The following is a 16451-nucleotide window of genomic DNA, read 5'->3' on the forward strand; positions in this document are numbered from 1 at the left end:
TTAATACAATATTGCAATTATCCTTCAATTAAAAATAAATAAAATTAAATAAAGAATACAGTACAATGGGCACTGATCTGGGAACATAAACTGAGATAACCTTTTTTTCTACACAGCAATCTGGCAATGTGTAGCAAAAGCTTTAGAATTTTCATGCTCTTTGACTAAGCAATTGTTATTATCAGACACTATCCAAAAAAAATACTAGTAATATTTGTGTGCAATATATAGGTACAAAAACGTTTTAGTGCTATTTATAATGGTAAGGATTGTTTAAAAAAAAAACCAAAACGGCAACATCAAACGAGATCTTGGTTAAATTCTAGTCCCTCTATAAAATGGAATACTACACAGTCATTAAAAATGCAGAGGAAGGACTTCCCTGGTGGGCCAGTAGTTAAGACTCTACACTCCCAATGGAGGGGGTACGAATTCCATCGCTGCTAGGGGAACTAAGATCCCACATGCCACATAGAGCAGCCAAAAAAGAGCAGAGGAAAGTATTTAATGATATGAAAGTGTTTAGGACTTATTAATATGAAAAATTAAGGATATTAAGACAGAATGCATATTTTTTATTTTCGTAAAATAAGATTTAACGCAGGCATTAAAAAGATTTTAGAAAAATTATTAAAAATGAAAACATTGTCAAGTGAAAAAAATTAAAGATAAGGTATATTTTTTATAGTTTTCCTAAAATACTATCTAAACTTTCTATAACTATTATTTTATAACAAAATAAAAGTTATTTAAATGCAGCCTTTAAAATTTTTTAATAAAGAATATCCAATATGCAAATGAAGCTAAGAACTTTCACACCTATGTTCCTAAAAAGCAAGAAACTTTATCAAAGTGAAATGGGTTTGGTCGTGATTTACATGCATTTGGTCTTGACAGACCAAAGTATACTAAGCAAATGATTTTTGCCTAATTAAACTTGCCGTGCCACTGCCAAAATGAAAATGACTGGTGTATTTTCACTATGATTGATAAGTGCTCATTAAAATACATGTGCAAATGGATAAAGAATAAAGTAAAATTCACCTGAAACCTACCAAAGCAAGTTAACCACGGCTAACATTTTGGTGATTATTTTTTCTAAATAGACACAGTGAAAGTGAAAGTCACTCAGTCAAGTCTGACTCTTTGCAACTCCATGTATATCCATGGAATTCTCCAGGCCAGAATACTGGAGTGGGTAGCCTTTCCCTTCTCCAGGGACACAAGAAATAGGCACAATTTTATAGTGATGCTATACTGCAATCTTTTTATTTTATTCTCAAATACTGTAGAGATCTTAAATTAATACCAACTTACACTAATTTTAAGTGCTACCCAAAAGCCACTGTGGAGATGTACTACACAATATATTCATCTAATATCCTATTGATGGACATTTGGATTATTTTTAATTTCTTGCTATTATAAATTACTTTGCAAAGCACAATCTTGTATACTCATTTTTGCAAACTTATTACCACTGTGGACAAAATTCTAAAAGTAGAATTGCTGCCTCAAACGACATACACACTATAAATTTTGACATGTACTGGCAAACTGCCTACCAGGAAGGCTGAGCCAATATATACTGCTGACAGAACCTGTTTCTCCCATATCTTAGGCAGCTATAGGTTTTGCCAATCTTGCCAGTCTAGAGGCAAAAAATGATCTCACTTGCTCAGTGTTTACTAGTGAGATTGTATATTTTCCATTTCCACTTTTACGAACTATCTATTGCATCCTTTGCCCAGTTTTTGACTGTTACCTTGAAAACCAGTAAGTGCTTATTATGTTAGCCTAACCATGGTACTCATGTCTTACCTGTTGCAAACTGAGAATAAGAGTCTTTGCACACTGAATTTTGTCTATCTGTCTTGTTTTACTCATTGTTTCTTTGATGATATCACCATAGTCATTATAATACTAGAAAAGAAATTTGAATAAATTAGAGCTTTGTCTCTTAAAACTATTGGACAATAAGACTAATTTTAGGTTAGTCATATGAACATATTACAAGAATGTATTTGGCTAAAATTATGACTTCAAAGACATGTAAGAATGTTACTGAAACTTTATTATGATCTTAAAGCACACTCTCTAACATTGGTAAATTCAGAAATATCAGACAGTTAAGATCTAATTCACATTAAGGTCTAGAGTTGATTTTAAGGAGGTATAGTGTATAAAATAATTAAGTATTCAGATTTTCAGAACTATTAGGTTGGTGCAAAAGTAACTGTGATTTTGCAACTTTTGAACTTTGCTGTTTGATATTAGAATACACTCTTAAATAAATGTGGTTGTTACATATCATTTTAATGCACATTTCTCGATTTGTGTTTTTTTGCTAATGAGTTATTACTTGCCATTTATTTTACATTTATTTTAAACTAGGGAAATGATGTTAAGACAAAAAGCAAAGTCAAGTGATTTTCTTATTCGAGTTCAAAATGAGTCATGAAGCAGCGGAGACAACTTGCAACATCAACAACGCATTTGGCCCAGGAACTGTGAACGAACATACAGTGCAGTGGTAGTTCAACAAGTTTTGCAAAGACCAGAGTCTAGAAGATGAGGAGTGCAGTGACCGGCCTTCAGAAGTTGACAACAACCAATTGAGAGCCACCATCGAAGCTGATCCTCTTACAACTACCCAAGAAGTTGCCCAACAACTCAACATTGACCATTCTATGGTCATTTGGCATTTAAAGCAAATTGGAAAGGTGAAACAGCTCGACAAGTGGGTACCTCATGAGCTGACTGCAAATCAAAAAAATCATCGTTTTGAAGTGTCTATTGTCTTCTTATTCTACACAACAACAAACAATTTCTTGATCAGATTATGAAAGGCAATGAAAAGTGGATTTATGAGACAAACAGTGACCACCAGCACAGTGGCTGGACTGAGACACTCTGAAGCACTTCTGAAAGCCAAACTTGCACCAAAAAAAAAGGTCATGGTCACTGTTTGGTGGTGTGTGGCCAGTCTGATCCACTACAGCTTTCCAAATCCTGGCAAAAATCTAAGAAGTATGCTCAGCAACTGATGAGATGCACTGAAAACTGGACCGCCTGTAGCCAGCACTGATCAACAGAAAGGGCCCAATTCTTCTCCATGACAATGCCTGACCCCACATCACACAACCAACACTTCAAAAATTGAACGCCTAAAAAAAAAATTTGAATGAATTGCGCTATGAAGTTTTGCCTCGTCAGCCATATTCACATGACCTCTTGCCAACTGACTACCACTTCTTCAAGCATCTCGATTTTTTGCAGGGAAAACACTTCCACAACCAGCAGGAGGCATAAAATGCTTTCCAAGAGTTCGTCAAATCCCAAAGCACGGATTTTTATGCTACAGGAATAAACAAACTTATTTCTTGTTGGCAAAAATGTGTTGACTCTAATGGTTCCTATTTTGATTAATATGTGTTTGAGCCTAGTTATAATGATTTAAAATTCACGGTCCGAAACCGCAATTACTTTTTCACCAACCTAATATTAAGATAATGAATATTATCACAGTTACTTTCATAACTTATTCATTGCTAATGGCATGTATTTCATGAGCAGTATCCAAATTTATTAATTTCCTTATAGAAACTAACAGTCTGTTAACAACATATAAAAGAAAAGTTAATGTGAAGTGAAGTTGCTCAGTTGTGTCTGACTCTTTGCAGCCCCATGGACTGTAGCCTGCCAGGCTCCTCCACCCATAGGATTTTCCAGGCAAGAATAGTGGAGTGGGTTGCCATTTCCTTCTCCCGGGGAATCTTCCCGATCCAGGGATTGAATCCAGGTCTCCTACATTACAGGTAGACCAAACTCTATTGTCTAAGCCACCAGGGAATCCCCAAAGTTACTGTATGTGGCATTTAAATTACACACTGCACATGATTTTTATTTCTAATTTAAGATTTTTACATAACTACCAGAGATAACAGGATAACCACACCCCTACATGACTAACAAAACTGACTTTAATCTAGAATACCTATGTTTAATAGTTTAAAACTTGCAAAGTGACTTCAAAAACCACAAGTTTAAAAAAAAATCTAACAAGTATCATGCCAAATAAGTTTCAAAGTACTTTATTAATGCTTCTATCACATAGGAAACTATTCCAAAGAAGAATTAAACTAAGTTTTGATAAATGTATTACATATTTTATTCTGTAAAAGCAAAGGCTTAAAAATTACACATTTATAATTAGATTTTACTTGAAAAAGGATTACAGAAAAATTATCATGCTGCATTTAGTCATGTTCTGTTAGTACAATCAGTAATAATATCCTTTCTACTACTACTTAAAAGTTAAAGAATCTCACATATATTTATGATGCTTGTGAATAACCTACTGTGAATCTAATCAGATTTTCAGAGCTTAAAAAACTTTAACTACCACAGTGCAACAGATAAAGAAAGGCAGGATACAAAAGGTAGTGAGTTACTCAAGGTCACAAGCTGCATAGTAACCAAGTTGAAACTGTATTATCTAATTCTCTGACTCCTAAAACATTTTTTTAAATGATACATCAAGCAGGGGAGTAACACCATCTTGTTGTTTTAAACTAAATCACAAATGCAATTTCCATTAGTGACAGTTAATCTAAGACAAACTGTTTGCAACATTCCAAACACAAATGAACTCAATAAACCCAAAATGTCCATTGAGAGAAGTGGAGGTATGAGAAAATGTTACTGAAAATGTTAAATATTTTAAGAGATTTCTTTTGCACTACAAAAGTAACTTAACTATTAAAAAACTCAATGGTAACCAAACATAAAAGCAATATAAAAATATCTTGCTATCCACTTTTCAATTTTACCTTCATATACTGCTTGAAGATATCTGCAGCTGTATTCATCTCCACCACAGTATATACAATTAGCTTACAAAATGCTGCAAGTAAATTTCTCCTTTTGTGTAGAGCTTCAATTTTACTGGCTTCATCCTCCTGCTGACCATCTGGGGGAAAAAGTTTCAAACATTAAGCCATCTGTATTTTATTTCAGCCATACACACACACACACACACACACACACACACATATATTAACTTTATTTTGAAGAATGTGAAAAATAAAAAAAACATTTAAATAAAATAAAAATTATAACCACCTAGTATTTTCATGAATGACCAGCCCATTTATTCCAATAGAAAAAAATCTGTGATGTCAAATCAGAAGGCTGTTTGATGAACATGGAACAGGAACAACTGGGGTGAGTCAAAGGAACTGATGCTCAGTGAAGTCAAGCTAAGCTTGCCTAACATACAAGCATGTCTAACCCATTGATCTACTTCCCTAATAGGATAGTTTGACAATGAGACTTGCATATTCACTATCTGTTGGGTAAGGCTTTTCTTCCCTAGGGGCAGACAACCTTAGAAATTATCCTATCCCTTCTAAAGATGACCCCACCTCACCTAGAGCCCAACTTCTATTGACAGATACTTCCTTTATACATATTACAGACATTCAGTTAGACTGGCCAAGAAATCATTCTTTTTAAGGGAACTTCACATATTTCTCCTCTGATTAATTATGTGAGATCTTGATATTTGGTTATCAAAGGGACAAAATTATTTCCAAATTCATAGTTGAGAAAGCCAGACTACAGCCAAGTACTGCTAAAGGATTTTCAATATGATCCTGTAAATAAAATTCTGATGAAGCCTTTTACATAAAAAGCTACGCAAAGAATTTTCCCCTTGACAAATTTTATAAATGAAATTACTTATATCAAAAATATTGTGTATAAAATAAGAACTCTTTCTAAGAAAGTATTTACTTCACCCTGTCTCTGATAATCCTTGATAACTGCTCGTAAATAAAAACCAAATGTTGAGACTAGGAATTTAAGATAGAGCATCTAAAAAGTTTCTGTTTTGCCTATTCTAGAATGCCAAAGTCATTTTCTTAGAAACCTAAAATGTACTGTTTATTCTTTTTAAAGAGTACATTGAACATATAAGCTAACTTTTTCTTAATGACTCTGTGATTATAAATGGATTTCTATACAATATTGTTCCAATCGTTTAGTACTGCTTTCAGGAACTGGAGGGATATAAGACTTACTCCCCCTACATACTAAGTTACTTAGATATTAAGAGTTTTTTTTAAAGTTTTCTTCACTTCTTATCGAAAATTAGCTACTTTTTTCTCCTGTAGGGATTAAAGAATGTTAGAGAAGTATCTAACACACTGAGCCTTTTATAGATGTCAGTTGCCATTATTATTATATGTTGACTGTCAGCGCCTCTAGAAGCATTCTCTATTTTACTCTCCCCTTCTAATCTGATGTGGGCTAACAAATCAAACAACCTTGGTCTACAATATCAGGGGTTAGATGAGTATGAAAAACAGTGGAAACTATCATATGTTGCTGGTGGGAGGATAAAAGAATAAAACCACTTTAGAGAATAATTTGGCAACACGTGGTCAAGTTTAAAATGCACACAGACTATATACTCTAGCAAGTCAACTCAGGTATACACAAGCACACCTCAGAGATACTGCAGGTTTGATTAGACCACCATGAAGTGAATGGCACACTAAGATGAGTCACATGAATTTTTTGGTTTCCCAGTTCATATAAAAGTTATGTTTATACTATACTAAGTCTTACTAAGTGTGTAATAGCATTAGGTCTAATAACACGTATGTACCTTAATTTAAAAACACTTCATTGCTAAAAAATGCTAATCATTATATAAGCTTTCATGTAAATTGCAACAGTTAACAACAAAGATCACTGATCACAAATCACCATGATAAATAATGGAAAAATTTGAAATGTGCAAAAATTGCCAAAATATGACATAGAAACATAAAGTCAACAAATGTTGTTGGAAAAACGGCATCGATAGACTTACCTGATGCAAAGTTGTTACAAGCATTCAATTTGTAAAACTACATATTATCTACAAAAGTGCAATAAAAGGAAGTATGCCTGTATACTAGAAAAGCATCTGCACATGTGCTCAGGCGATATAATTATAAGAACATTTTTCCAATATTATTTATAATAGAGGAAAAAAAATGGAAAAAAACCTAAATGTTCATCAATATGAAAATGGATAACATGTGGTTAACTCTTATCACACAATATTCAGCAGTCAGGATGAATAAACTATAACCACGTCAAATTTCAAAAAAAATGTTAACTCAAAAAACCAAGATATAAACTAAATGTTCAACACGATACCATTTATGTGGAAGCTAGCAACAAAAAATAAACTATAAATTCTTAAAAGATACATAAACTCTTGGTAAAATAGAATTAAAATGCAAAGGCACAATAAACACCAAATTCAGGATAGCAGTTATTTCTAGGGAAAAACAACAATGGGATTGGGGAGGGATACAAACAAGGGCTTCTTTTGTATCTATGCTTTATTCCTTTAAAAAAAAATCTGAAACAAGGCAAAATTTAACAAATGCTGGTGGTTGGTCTATATAAATGTGTTATATTTTATTCTTTTCTATAGACCTGGAATACATTTCATTTTTAAAGTATAAATAGAAAAACACAGTCCAAGGAGGTAAAGCAGAGTGTAATTCCAGGAATCTCCCAGAAAATTCTGGCGTATTGGCAACTTATTCTCATTCCTGTTTCCTATGGTCTAAATGAATTTGAGGTAGTCTGCAACTAACAAAAGGGTTATAGACAAAAACTGATTTTGTATCAGTGTTTGGAATATGTTTATTGACAGAAGTTTTAAAAACTCCAACTCATCTTTCAGGATCCATTTCAGATGTTGGCCCGTTTCAATAGTGTTTTGACTCTGACAGAACAGTAAGAACTTTATCTAAATGCCCATAACACTTTGTACATGTCTCTATTACTTATCAAGTTATATAATAATTATTTGTTTTTAGATATGTCTTTTCTACTTGAATTATTAAAAGACTATATCTCATTTTTTAAAAATATTCACAGCATCTTAGTATACTGCCTGCTGACTAATAAGTATCAAATGAATGTTAAAAATAAAGTGTAACTAAACCAAGAGCTGAAAGTGAACAGTGGAAAATTCTAAGTATATAAACTTTAGTACATGGATTTTTGATATCTGTTTTGCCTATTTTGATTTCTCAATCCTGTTCGGGTGAAGTTCGTGATACTTGAGAACAAAAGATTGATGTTATATATCCTTTGGGCTTAACTTCAAATTGAAAACAAACCCAGAAAGAACTCACCAAATGTTATGTTTTTCCACGATTTCTTGTTCAAGTAAGGCATGGTGGTAGTGGTGGTTTAGTCGCCAAGTCGTGTCCGACTCTTGCGACCCCATAGACTATAGCCCGCCAGGCTCCTCTGTCCAAGGGATTCTCCAGGCAAGAATACTGGAGTGGGTTGCCATTTCCTTCTCCAGCGGATCTTCCCCACACAAGAAAAGAACCCAGGTCTCCTGCACTGCAGGCAGATTCTTTACCAACTGAGCTATGACGGAAGCCCAAGTAAGGCATCCGTATATCCAATCAAAGTACAAAGAGTAACAGTACCGAGGTTCGTCTGACTGTTTACCTTTAACATTCTGTATTGCCCCACACTTTAACGGAAAAACGATGCTATGAAAGTATACAACAAAAATGTCACTTAAACATTTTTTTTTCTGCTCTAGTTACTTGAATATTGGCGGTACCAATGATTAAGGGGAAAGTACAGTAAATTTTATTGACTACCTACCTACATGCCCAGGCACTACACTAGTCACTTTGCACAATGTAACTCACTCATACAGTTCTGTAGGTACTACAAATTAGAAAAACAAACTCACAACTAGCGAGAAACGATATTTCATTGTCTTTATGTTACAAGGAATGAACACAAAATGCACTGGAAAATGTACCTGCGTTTCATGTTTAAGAATAAAATATGAAATAATAGTATAATTTGATTTATGGTAAATACACAAATTTAACAAAAAGACGGCAATAAAATTACCTGCACTGTTATTGTCATCATCCTGTTCAATGAAGACATGATCCAGAATAAAGCTGAGCAACTCAGACTGCAATGAAGAATCAGGGGTGTAAACTAATGGCTCTAACATGTCACGCCCTCCTGACATAATCTGATGGCTGAAGATCATCAAAATATCACATAGAATAGTGAAGGCCTATTATAAAAAAAAAAGGGATAGCATGCCATAAACCAAAGTTTTTCACAAACTGCCACAAATAACTTACATATTTAACATGGAAATAAAATCCAACTCTCTGCATTTGAAACTTGGTAAAGCAATGGCTAGTAAGACTTTCCTAAGACTTTAAGAGTGAAATTTTTTGCAACAATAACTACTGATATTTGCACTGTGATCTACTAAATGCAATAATTTCACAAATATTCTTTTTAATTTTCAGTAACTTTTAAGTGATTTGTACAATATGTTAATATCAAAACATGCAGTCAGAACTCAATCACATGTCTTCTGACTCCAAATCCCACACTAAACCACAATGTCTCATGATATACATTCTCAAATATGAATTAATGTATAAACTTGATACCATTCTTCTCTTCTATGGAAGAAAAACACTCAAACCAAGAAGATGGATATCTCCTAGAAGATCTCTTAGAAGAGAGATCACAAAATCTTATTGTCAGTATGTGTGGTGATTAACCAGAAAAAACAGAACCAAGTATGGGCCTGCAAACTAATCATCAGGCAAATCTGACAGTATAATAAACATAAGGTTGAAGTTTTATCTTCAGGAGCTTTATAAAAACTCTGCCAGGAGTTTTAAATAGTCAAATACTGGCAAAAGTAGTCAAAAGGTAACTGGAAAAATTTAATTATCTGTTGGGAATGGGTAATGAAAATAAAATTTGAGGGTCACAAAATCAAGAACAAATTACGTTTAATGGAAGACTACTACTAGAAAGACAAATTATAATAGAGCACAAAGCAGATTTTAATAACAGCTTTGCCTTTTTGGAACTAATCACATTTATTTTTTTTCTCTTATGCTTTTATCTCTTCTTTTGGTCTCTTCCTCTCATTTTACTACTACGGAAATAATTTATACCTAACAGGATATTTGAGTTTACAAATTTTTGCAACATACACAGTAAGTATAAAAAGTGGTAAACATGGTGACATTTACTAATTAGGTGAACTGGCAGGTCTTGTGAGCTAACCAGGACATATCCCTGGAGGTTGTGAGGAAGACTAATAATACACAGGTTATTTAATAACCAAATAGTCTCCAAGTCTTAAAAAACAGATTATACATAAAAGAGATTACACACAATAACCCATAAGGAATTATGTGAAATAAGGAGTATTAAACTGAATATCTTGGTGGCCTATGAAAATATATCAAGTAATACTTCACGTATTAAGTTTGGATCAGTGTATACTTCATTAAAAGGGCTTCCCAGGTGATGTAAAGAATCCGCCTGTCAATGCAGGAGATGCAGGTTCGATCCCTGGGTTAGGAAGATCCCCTGGAGGAGTAAATGGCAATCCACTCTAGTACTCTTGCCTGGAAAAACCCCATGGACAGAGGAACCTGGCGGTCTACAGTCCATGTCATCGCAGAGTCAGATATGACTGAGCAACTGAGCACGCATGCTTGTACACACACACACACACACACACACACACACACACACACACACACACACTTCATTTACTATTGATACCTTCTGAAATTCTGTACCTCTTATCAGAATTGTAGAGAAGAAAATTAAAATCCCAAGTCCTTTATTGTTACAATTCAAAACTAAACAGGCTCTTGGTCCCAGGATCAGAGTTTATTTTACAGATAGGAAAACTACCCATGGCACCAGGTAACAATGCATTTTCAGAATGAGAAAGTTGGCAGGAATGGAATTAAGAGGGCATATGAGGTGGGAAGGTAACACTTTGAAGACAGGGAAGTGATTAAAATTTTTATTTCAGACAAAGTCCACATAAGAAAAAAGACTTTACACAATCAGGACAGGCAGGAATGCCAAGATCTGATAATATTCTCAGAGATAACAAAACCAAAACCGGATGGACCTTTCCCTCCCTGAGGCAGACTGGCTATACCTGTTGCTTTCAGGAATAACTTACATAACTGCATACACCTACTTTGTATATATGGGTTTGTTTACCAAGTGTGGCATAAAGAAACAGTAAACACAGAATGACTGCAATATGAGGGTAATGTATAAGGCTCCAAATGGACTTAATATTACTTAATCTATTTTTTGAACACGGTATATACACAGACAAATACAAGGTATTTCTAGTTTGCCCAATTTTAGTATTACTTAAATTTTCTATATTAGTTCAAATATTTGTTCAGGGTTGCTTACAAAAGATTGCTATCTATAGTAGTTACTAACCTGTTCTTTAACAGTAGTATTCACATTAGTCAGGTAATGCTGACATATTTGACAGAATACCCTCATCTGTTTCTTTAAACGCAGCAAGTCCTCCTTGAAAAAAATTTAACAATAACATTTTAAAATACTGTATTAAAAACTCATTATTTAAGATATTTTAAATTACATAAAGATCATCATATATTTAACTGTGCTAACTTTGTACATTAGATTTAAATTCTTCCTTAGCATTTATCAAAAAGAAAAACAAAAACCACTTTTAAAATCTCAACAAATTGCACCTTAAAAATACCAAGTATATTAACGGATAAAATCCTAAGTGATCTTTAGAATGAGAAAAAACTTATATGATTATATATGGCTATCCATATAAATCCACTGTATCTTTCATTTTTCATTTGTAGGATACTGATTGTGCTTTTAAAAACAGAGAGGGGCCTAAGAAAAATTAGTGTCATGGTATTACTCCACTTAAGGAAAAAAAAACAACTTAAGTCTCCAGTAAACCTACACTAAAAGGATGAATCTTTTTCTAGATTTTTTGAAAGAAGTTTTTCTCTTTTTATAAATATCTACCAATTAATTTAAAATAGAAAAATACTCTATATAGATCATCCACACTAATTTATTTGAGGCATTACCTTTGCCCATCTCCTGATACTGAATGCCAAACGACAGAATATCAGTACACATTCGGTGTATGTAATAGACAAGTTAAAAAAACAGATTATACTAAATGTTATTACCTTTTTCCCATGTTAATTTTTAACTCAATGCTTTTGATTTAGGTGAGCTATCATATCTGCTAATATACAGTCACTGGTCCTACTACAAGGTTGATATTGAATTAAATAAAGTTTTTGGGTGTCTGACAAAAAGTACACTATTTTAACAACAGTACTATATTGTTTTTTGCAAGAGGCAAATATCCATTTGTAGATGTAACAGCGTCATGTACTTAAAAACCTCAAAAAAACTCTAAAGTTATTCCGTGATTTTACGTAAAACAAACTCATCGAGAGGATTCCTTCTTGAGGAAAATAACTACAAACAACTAATTCTACATCTTACAGAAATTACTTAATGTTTATAAAAATGTGCTCAAATAATATTTAAGGCAACATCTACTACAACAAGTATGATGTTTAAGTTTCTAATTTACAAATGAAAAAGTCAGTACTGTTTAGTTCAATTACTAAACACATCAATGATTACAATTATGGATAAAATGTTGAAAGTTCTATGACCTAGTAGCTGGCACACTGCACTCAACCACAAAGTGATTTTTCATGAATCTGGAACATCAGTAGAGAGATCTGAGTAAGAATAAGATGATCACCGAACAATACCAAGGTATAAGATCTAGGGACAGGTGGCTTGTAATAATTAACTTATGGAACCCAACAGCTGTATCTGTATGTTTTGAAGGTTGTTGGTCATGATTTACAAAATCTATAGTTCTTCATGCATCCAGAACTTTTGAGAATGATGTGGAAATCCATAAATTATGCCACCTACAAATGTGACTTTTTATTTTAAAACCATTCTCTAAACAAACATTTAATGTTCTTTCACAGAATATATATCAAACTACAAATAACTATTTTTAAAAGTATACATGCCTAAATAGAAGATAAGCAAGACTTTATTGAAATAATCGGTCTTATGTTTAACTTTGCTGAAAACTTAGTAATATTTAATAAAGATACCACTGAACCACCACAAACCTTTGTAGAGCTGCTTTCAGTTATCTTTGCAAGCTGCCAAAGGATTACATAGTGAGTACACTGCAGTGCATGAATAACAATCTATAAAGGAACATAAAGAACACAATTAAATTTTAAAAGTCACATATCTTCATTCTCAAAGTGAAATATATAACTTGCAAATAAATAAAAACCTGTTCAGGCATGTCTCCATTTTCAATTCCGGTTTTCAACAGTTTGTAATTACAAGCAAACAAATCCCACTTTGAAAGATCATGGGCACTGTAAAAAAAGAATTAAGTTATATTAAAAATTTAAGCTTAATCACATCTGTTCTGGACTTGACTGCTAACAGAATGCTGTTAAAGTAAAATATACTAAACTTCCTAACATGTACCCACAAGAACAAAAAAATGTGTACTTTTAAAAAGTATATTAGTTGAAAAACTTTTTTTTGTTTCTCATATTCAAAGTATGACTTCAAACACTTTTTTCCCAAATCACAAGAAACCCAGCAAAAATCATGACATTACAATCCCAAAACATGTAAGTTGGTTCTGATTTTGATAGTTTTAAAAAATCAGGAACTTTAAGATTCAACTTACTTATGAAAAGCAGTGATTCGCTTCAATGTTGACAATACCTGATATGCATCATCTTCATCAGGTTCTTCGCCCTACAAATGTTAATTATACCACATTAAACATTAATAATTACAAAAGTGAAAAGTCTTAAGCTATTACAATTATGATACTACCCTAAAAAGAAAGAATAACATAAAAGATCACAGTAGTATCTTTTTCGACTCCCAGAATAATGAAAATAAAAACAAAAGTAAACAAAGGAGACCTACTTAAACTCAAAAGCTTTTGTGTAGCAAAGGAAACAATAAACAAAATAACACCCAGTCTGTACTGGAGAAAGTATTTGCAAATAATGTGATCAACAAGCATTAGTCTCCAAAATTACAAACAGCTCATGATGTTTAACATCATCAAAACAAACAACTGAACCAAAAAACATGCAGAAGACCTAAATAGACATTTCTCCAAAGAAGACATACAGATAGTCAAGAGGCACATGAAAAGATTCTCAACATTGTTAATTATTAAAAGGAATGCAAATCAAAACTATAATGGGGTATCACTTCACCTCAGTCAAAATGCCTACCATCAAAAAGTCTATAAATAATAAATGCTGGAGAGGGTGTGGAGAGAAGGGAATCCTTCTACACTCTTTGTGGGAACGTAAACTGGTATAGCCACTATGGAGAACAGTAAGAAGGTTCCTAAAAAGCTAAAAGTAAAGCTACCATATGATCCAGCAATCCCACTTCTGGGAAGGTACCCAGAGAAAAACACGGTCCGAAAGGATATATGCACCCCAATGTTTGTTGCAGCACTGTTGACAGTAGCCAAGACACAGAAGCAACGTAAATGTCCATCAGACAGAGGAATGGATAAAGAAGATGTGGTACATATATACAATGGAATAGTACTCAGTCATTAAAAAGAATGAAGTAATGCCATTTACAGCAACATGGATGGACCTAGATATTGTCATGCTGAGTAAAGTCAGACAGAGATGGAGAAATAATATGATTTCCCTTATGTGCAGAATCTAAAAAGAAATGATACAAATGAACTTACTTACAAAACAGAAACAGACTTAAAGAACAAACTTATGATTGCCAGGTGGGAGAAGAATGGAGGGAAAGGATGGGTAGGGAGTTTGGGATGGACAGGTACACACTGCTATATTTAAAATGGCTAACTGTATAGGTGCTACTGGGTAGCACACGGAACTCTGCTCAATGTTATGTGGCAGCATGAATGGGAGGGGAGTTTGGAGGGAGAATGAATACATGTATATGTATGACTAAGTCTCTTTGCTGTCCACCTAAAACTAACACATCATTGTTAATTGGCTACATTCCAATATAAACTTTAAAAAAAAATGAAACATATCCATCCAAAGGTAGAGCCATTAAAATTTTTTAACTAAAAATGTAATCATCATACATTAACATATTTACACAAACCTCCAATTTAACAAAACTTAGTAAGCATGAAATGTTACACAGAGAAATAAGAAAGTTAAAGAACTAATTGTTAAACAAAATAACTGGAAATTACAAAAGTCTGTACCATTTTTGCATCATTTATGACAAAAGTGATGTGGAAAAACCTAAATGCAATAATCTGAGAATCATGAGTTTTTACTTTATGCAAATCAACTTCACTGTTGAGTATATCTTTCCAGAAAAGATAAAAATCACAATAAAAATGCAAGTGTATTTGAATATCATGCTTAAGCCTCTTTGAAAATACAACTGAACAATGAAACACCAAAATGAACAGTTGCTGTAATTTATCAAGGTTTTATAATATCAAAGACCATAAATAAATCAACTTCAAAACAAATAACCCAATTTTTGAGGTTGCATGGAAACAATCTAGCTCAATTTTTCTGTTCCCTATTCCCTAACAGCCTCCTGTTCAACTAAACCTTGGAAACTTTATAGATCATTTCTTTCAATTAAAAAAAAGGGAAAGATGTTAATTTTGCTTTCACCATCTCTTAGTTACAGATTCTTGCCACCTCTCTCTCTCGGTGGAGGAATAACAGCATCATAGAACAGAAAGTCTGAATGTCTTTTCAACATACTACTAAGGACTATCACCAAGACTGTGACTGACCTGGTTATGGAGAGGGTAGGGGTGGGTGGGGCCACAGTCAGGGACAACTGACAAAATACTTGTAATATATACCTCTTGCAGAAAATCTTCAAGAAGCCGGTTAAATTTATCTGCCAACTCGTCTATCAGTTGACTTCTTGAAATATCTACTCTGTTGAAAATTGTGAACTCTTCATTACAGAGTGCATGGTAAGTTTTAGAACATGCTTCCAAAACATCTGTATCTGTGTGCTTCTCTACAATATTCCGGATCTGTCGTAATAAGGCATCCAAATGCTGCAGAAGCAAAGTTTCTTCATTAAAACTAAGGCATGTATGATGACAGGCATAAAATGACTGCACAACTGGGGTGAAAAGCTTCAAATATAGTAACTTTACAATAGTAGCACATACATTTTAAGTTTTTCTAGTCAAAATAAAAAAATGCACTAACCCACCCAAACTTATTTCCCCTACTTCAACAGGAATAATATTACTTATCTCACAGGGCTTTGGTGAGATGTTAATACATATAAATATATATGTTCCTGGAACATAGTAAATGCATTCAATGAATATTAGTTGTTTCATTTTGCAATTGTTCTTATCCAGTTACCCACCTCCAATCTCCATATGGTCAATGACATAGTAACATAAAGTCTAGGAAGGAGGGTATTGCTATCAACATGAATCAAAGGGAAACCTCATTAGTGTCATT

General features: G+C 33.3%; 1 protein-coding gene across 7 annotated transcripts in view; it reads right to left on the bottom strand.

Moving 5' to 3' along the window:
* The window catches only part of STAG2 (STAG2 cohesin complex component), a 128037-nt gene that overhangs the window by 20150 nt on the left and 91436 nt on the right, over nt 1-16451 (bottom strand). For all 7 annotated transcript variants that reach the window (XM_081565243.1, XM_081565240.1, XM_081565244.1 and 4 more), the window contains 8 exons: nt 15827-16030; nt 13661-13731; nt 13250-13337; nt 13077-13157; nt 11350-11442; nt 8956-9130; nt 4833-4972; nt 1822-1923 (listed from right to left, as the gene is read on the bottom strand). In XM_081565243.1, the coding sequence (XP_081421369.1) occupies nt 1822-1923; nt 4833-4972; nt 8956-9130; nt 11350-11442; nt 13077-13157; nt 13250-13337; nt 13661-13731; nt 15827-16030 (954 nt within the window). The remainder of the gene's footprint in view (nt 1-1821; nt 1924-4832; nt 4973-8955; nt 9131-11349; nt 11443-13076; nt 13158-13249; nt 13338-13660; nt 13732-15826; nt 16031-16451) is intronic.

This window comes from Giraffa tippelskirchi, chromosome X (genome assembly GCF_054371585.1).
Source record: "Giraffa tippelskirchi isolate mGirTip1 chromosome X, T2T-mGirTip1v1.2.pri, whole genome shotgun sequence".
NCBI classification, from domain to species: Eukaryota; Metazoa; Chordata; class Mammalia; order Artiodactyla; family Giraffidae; genus Giraffa; species Giraffa tippelskirchi.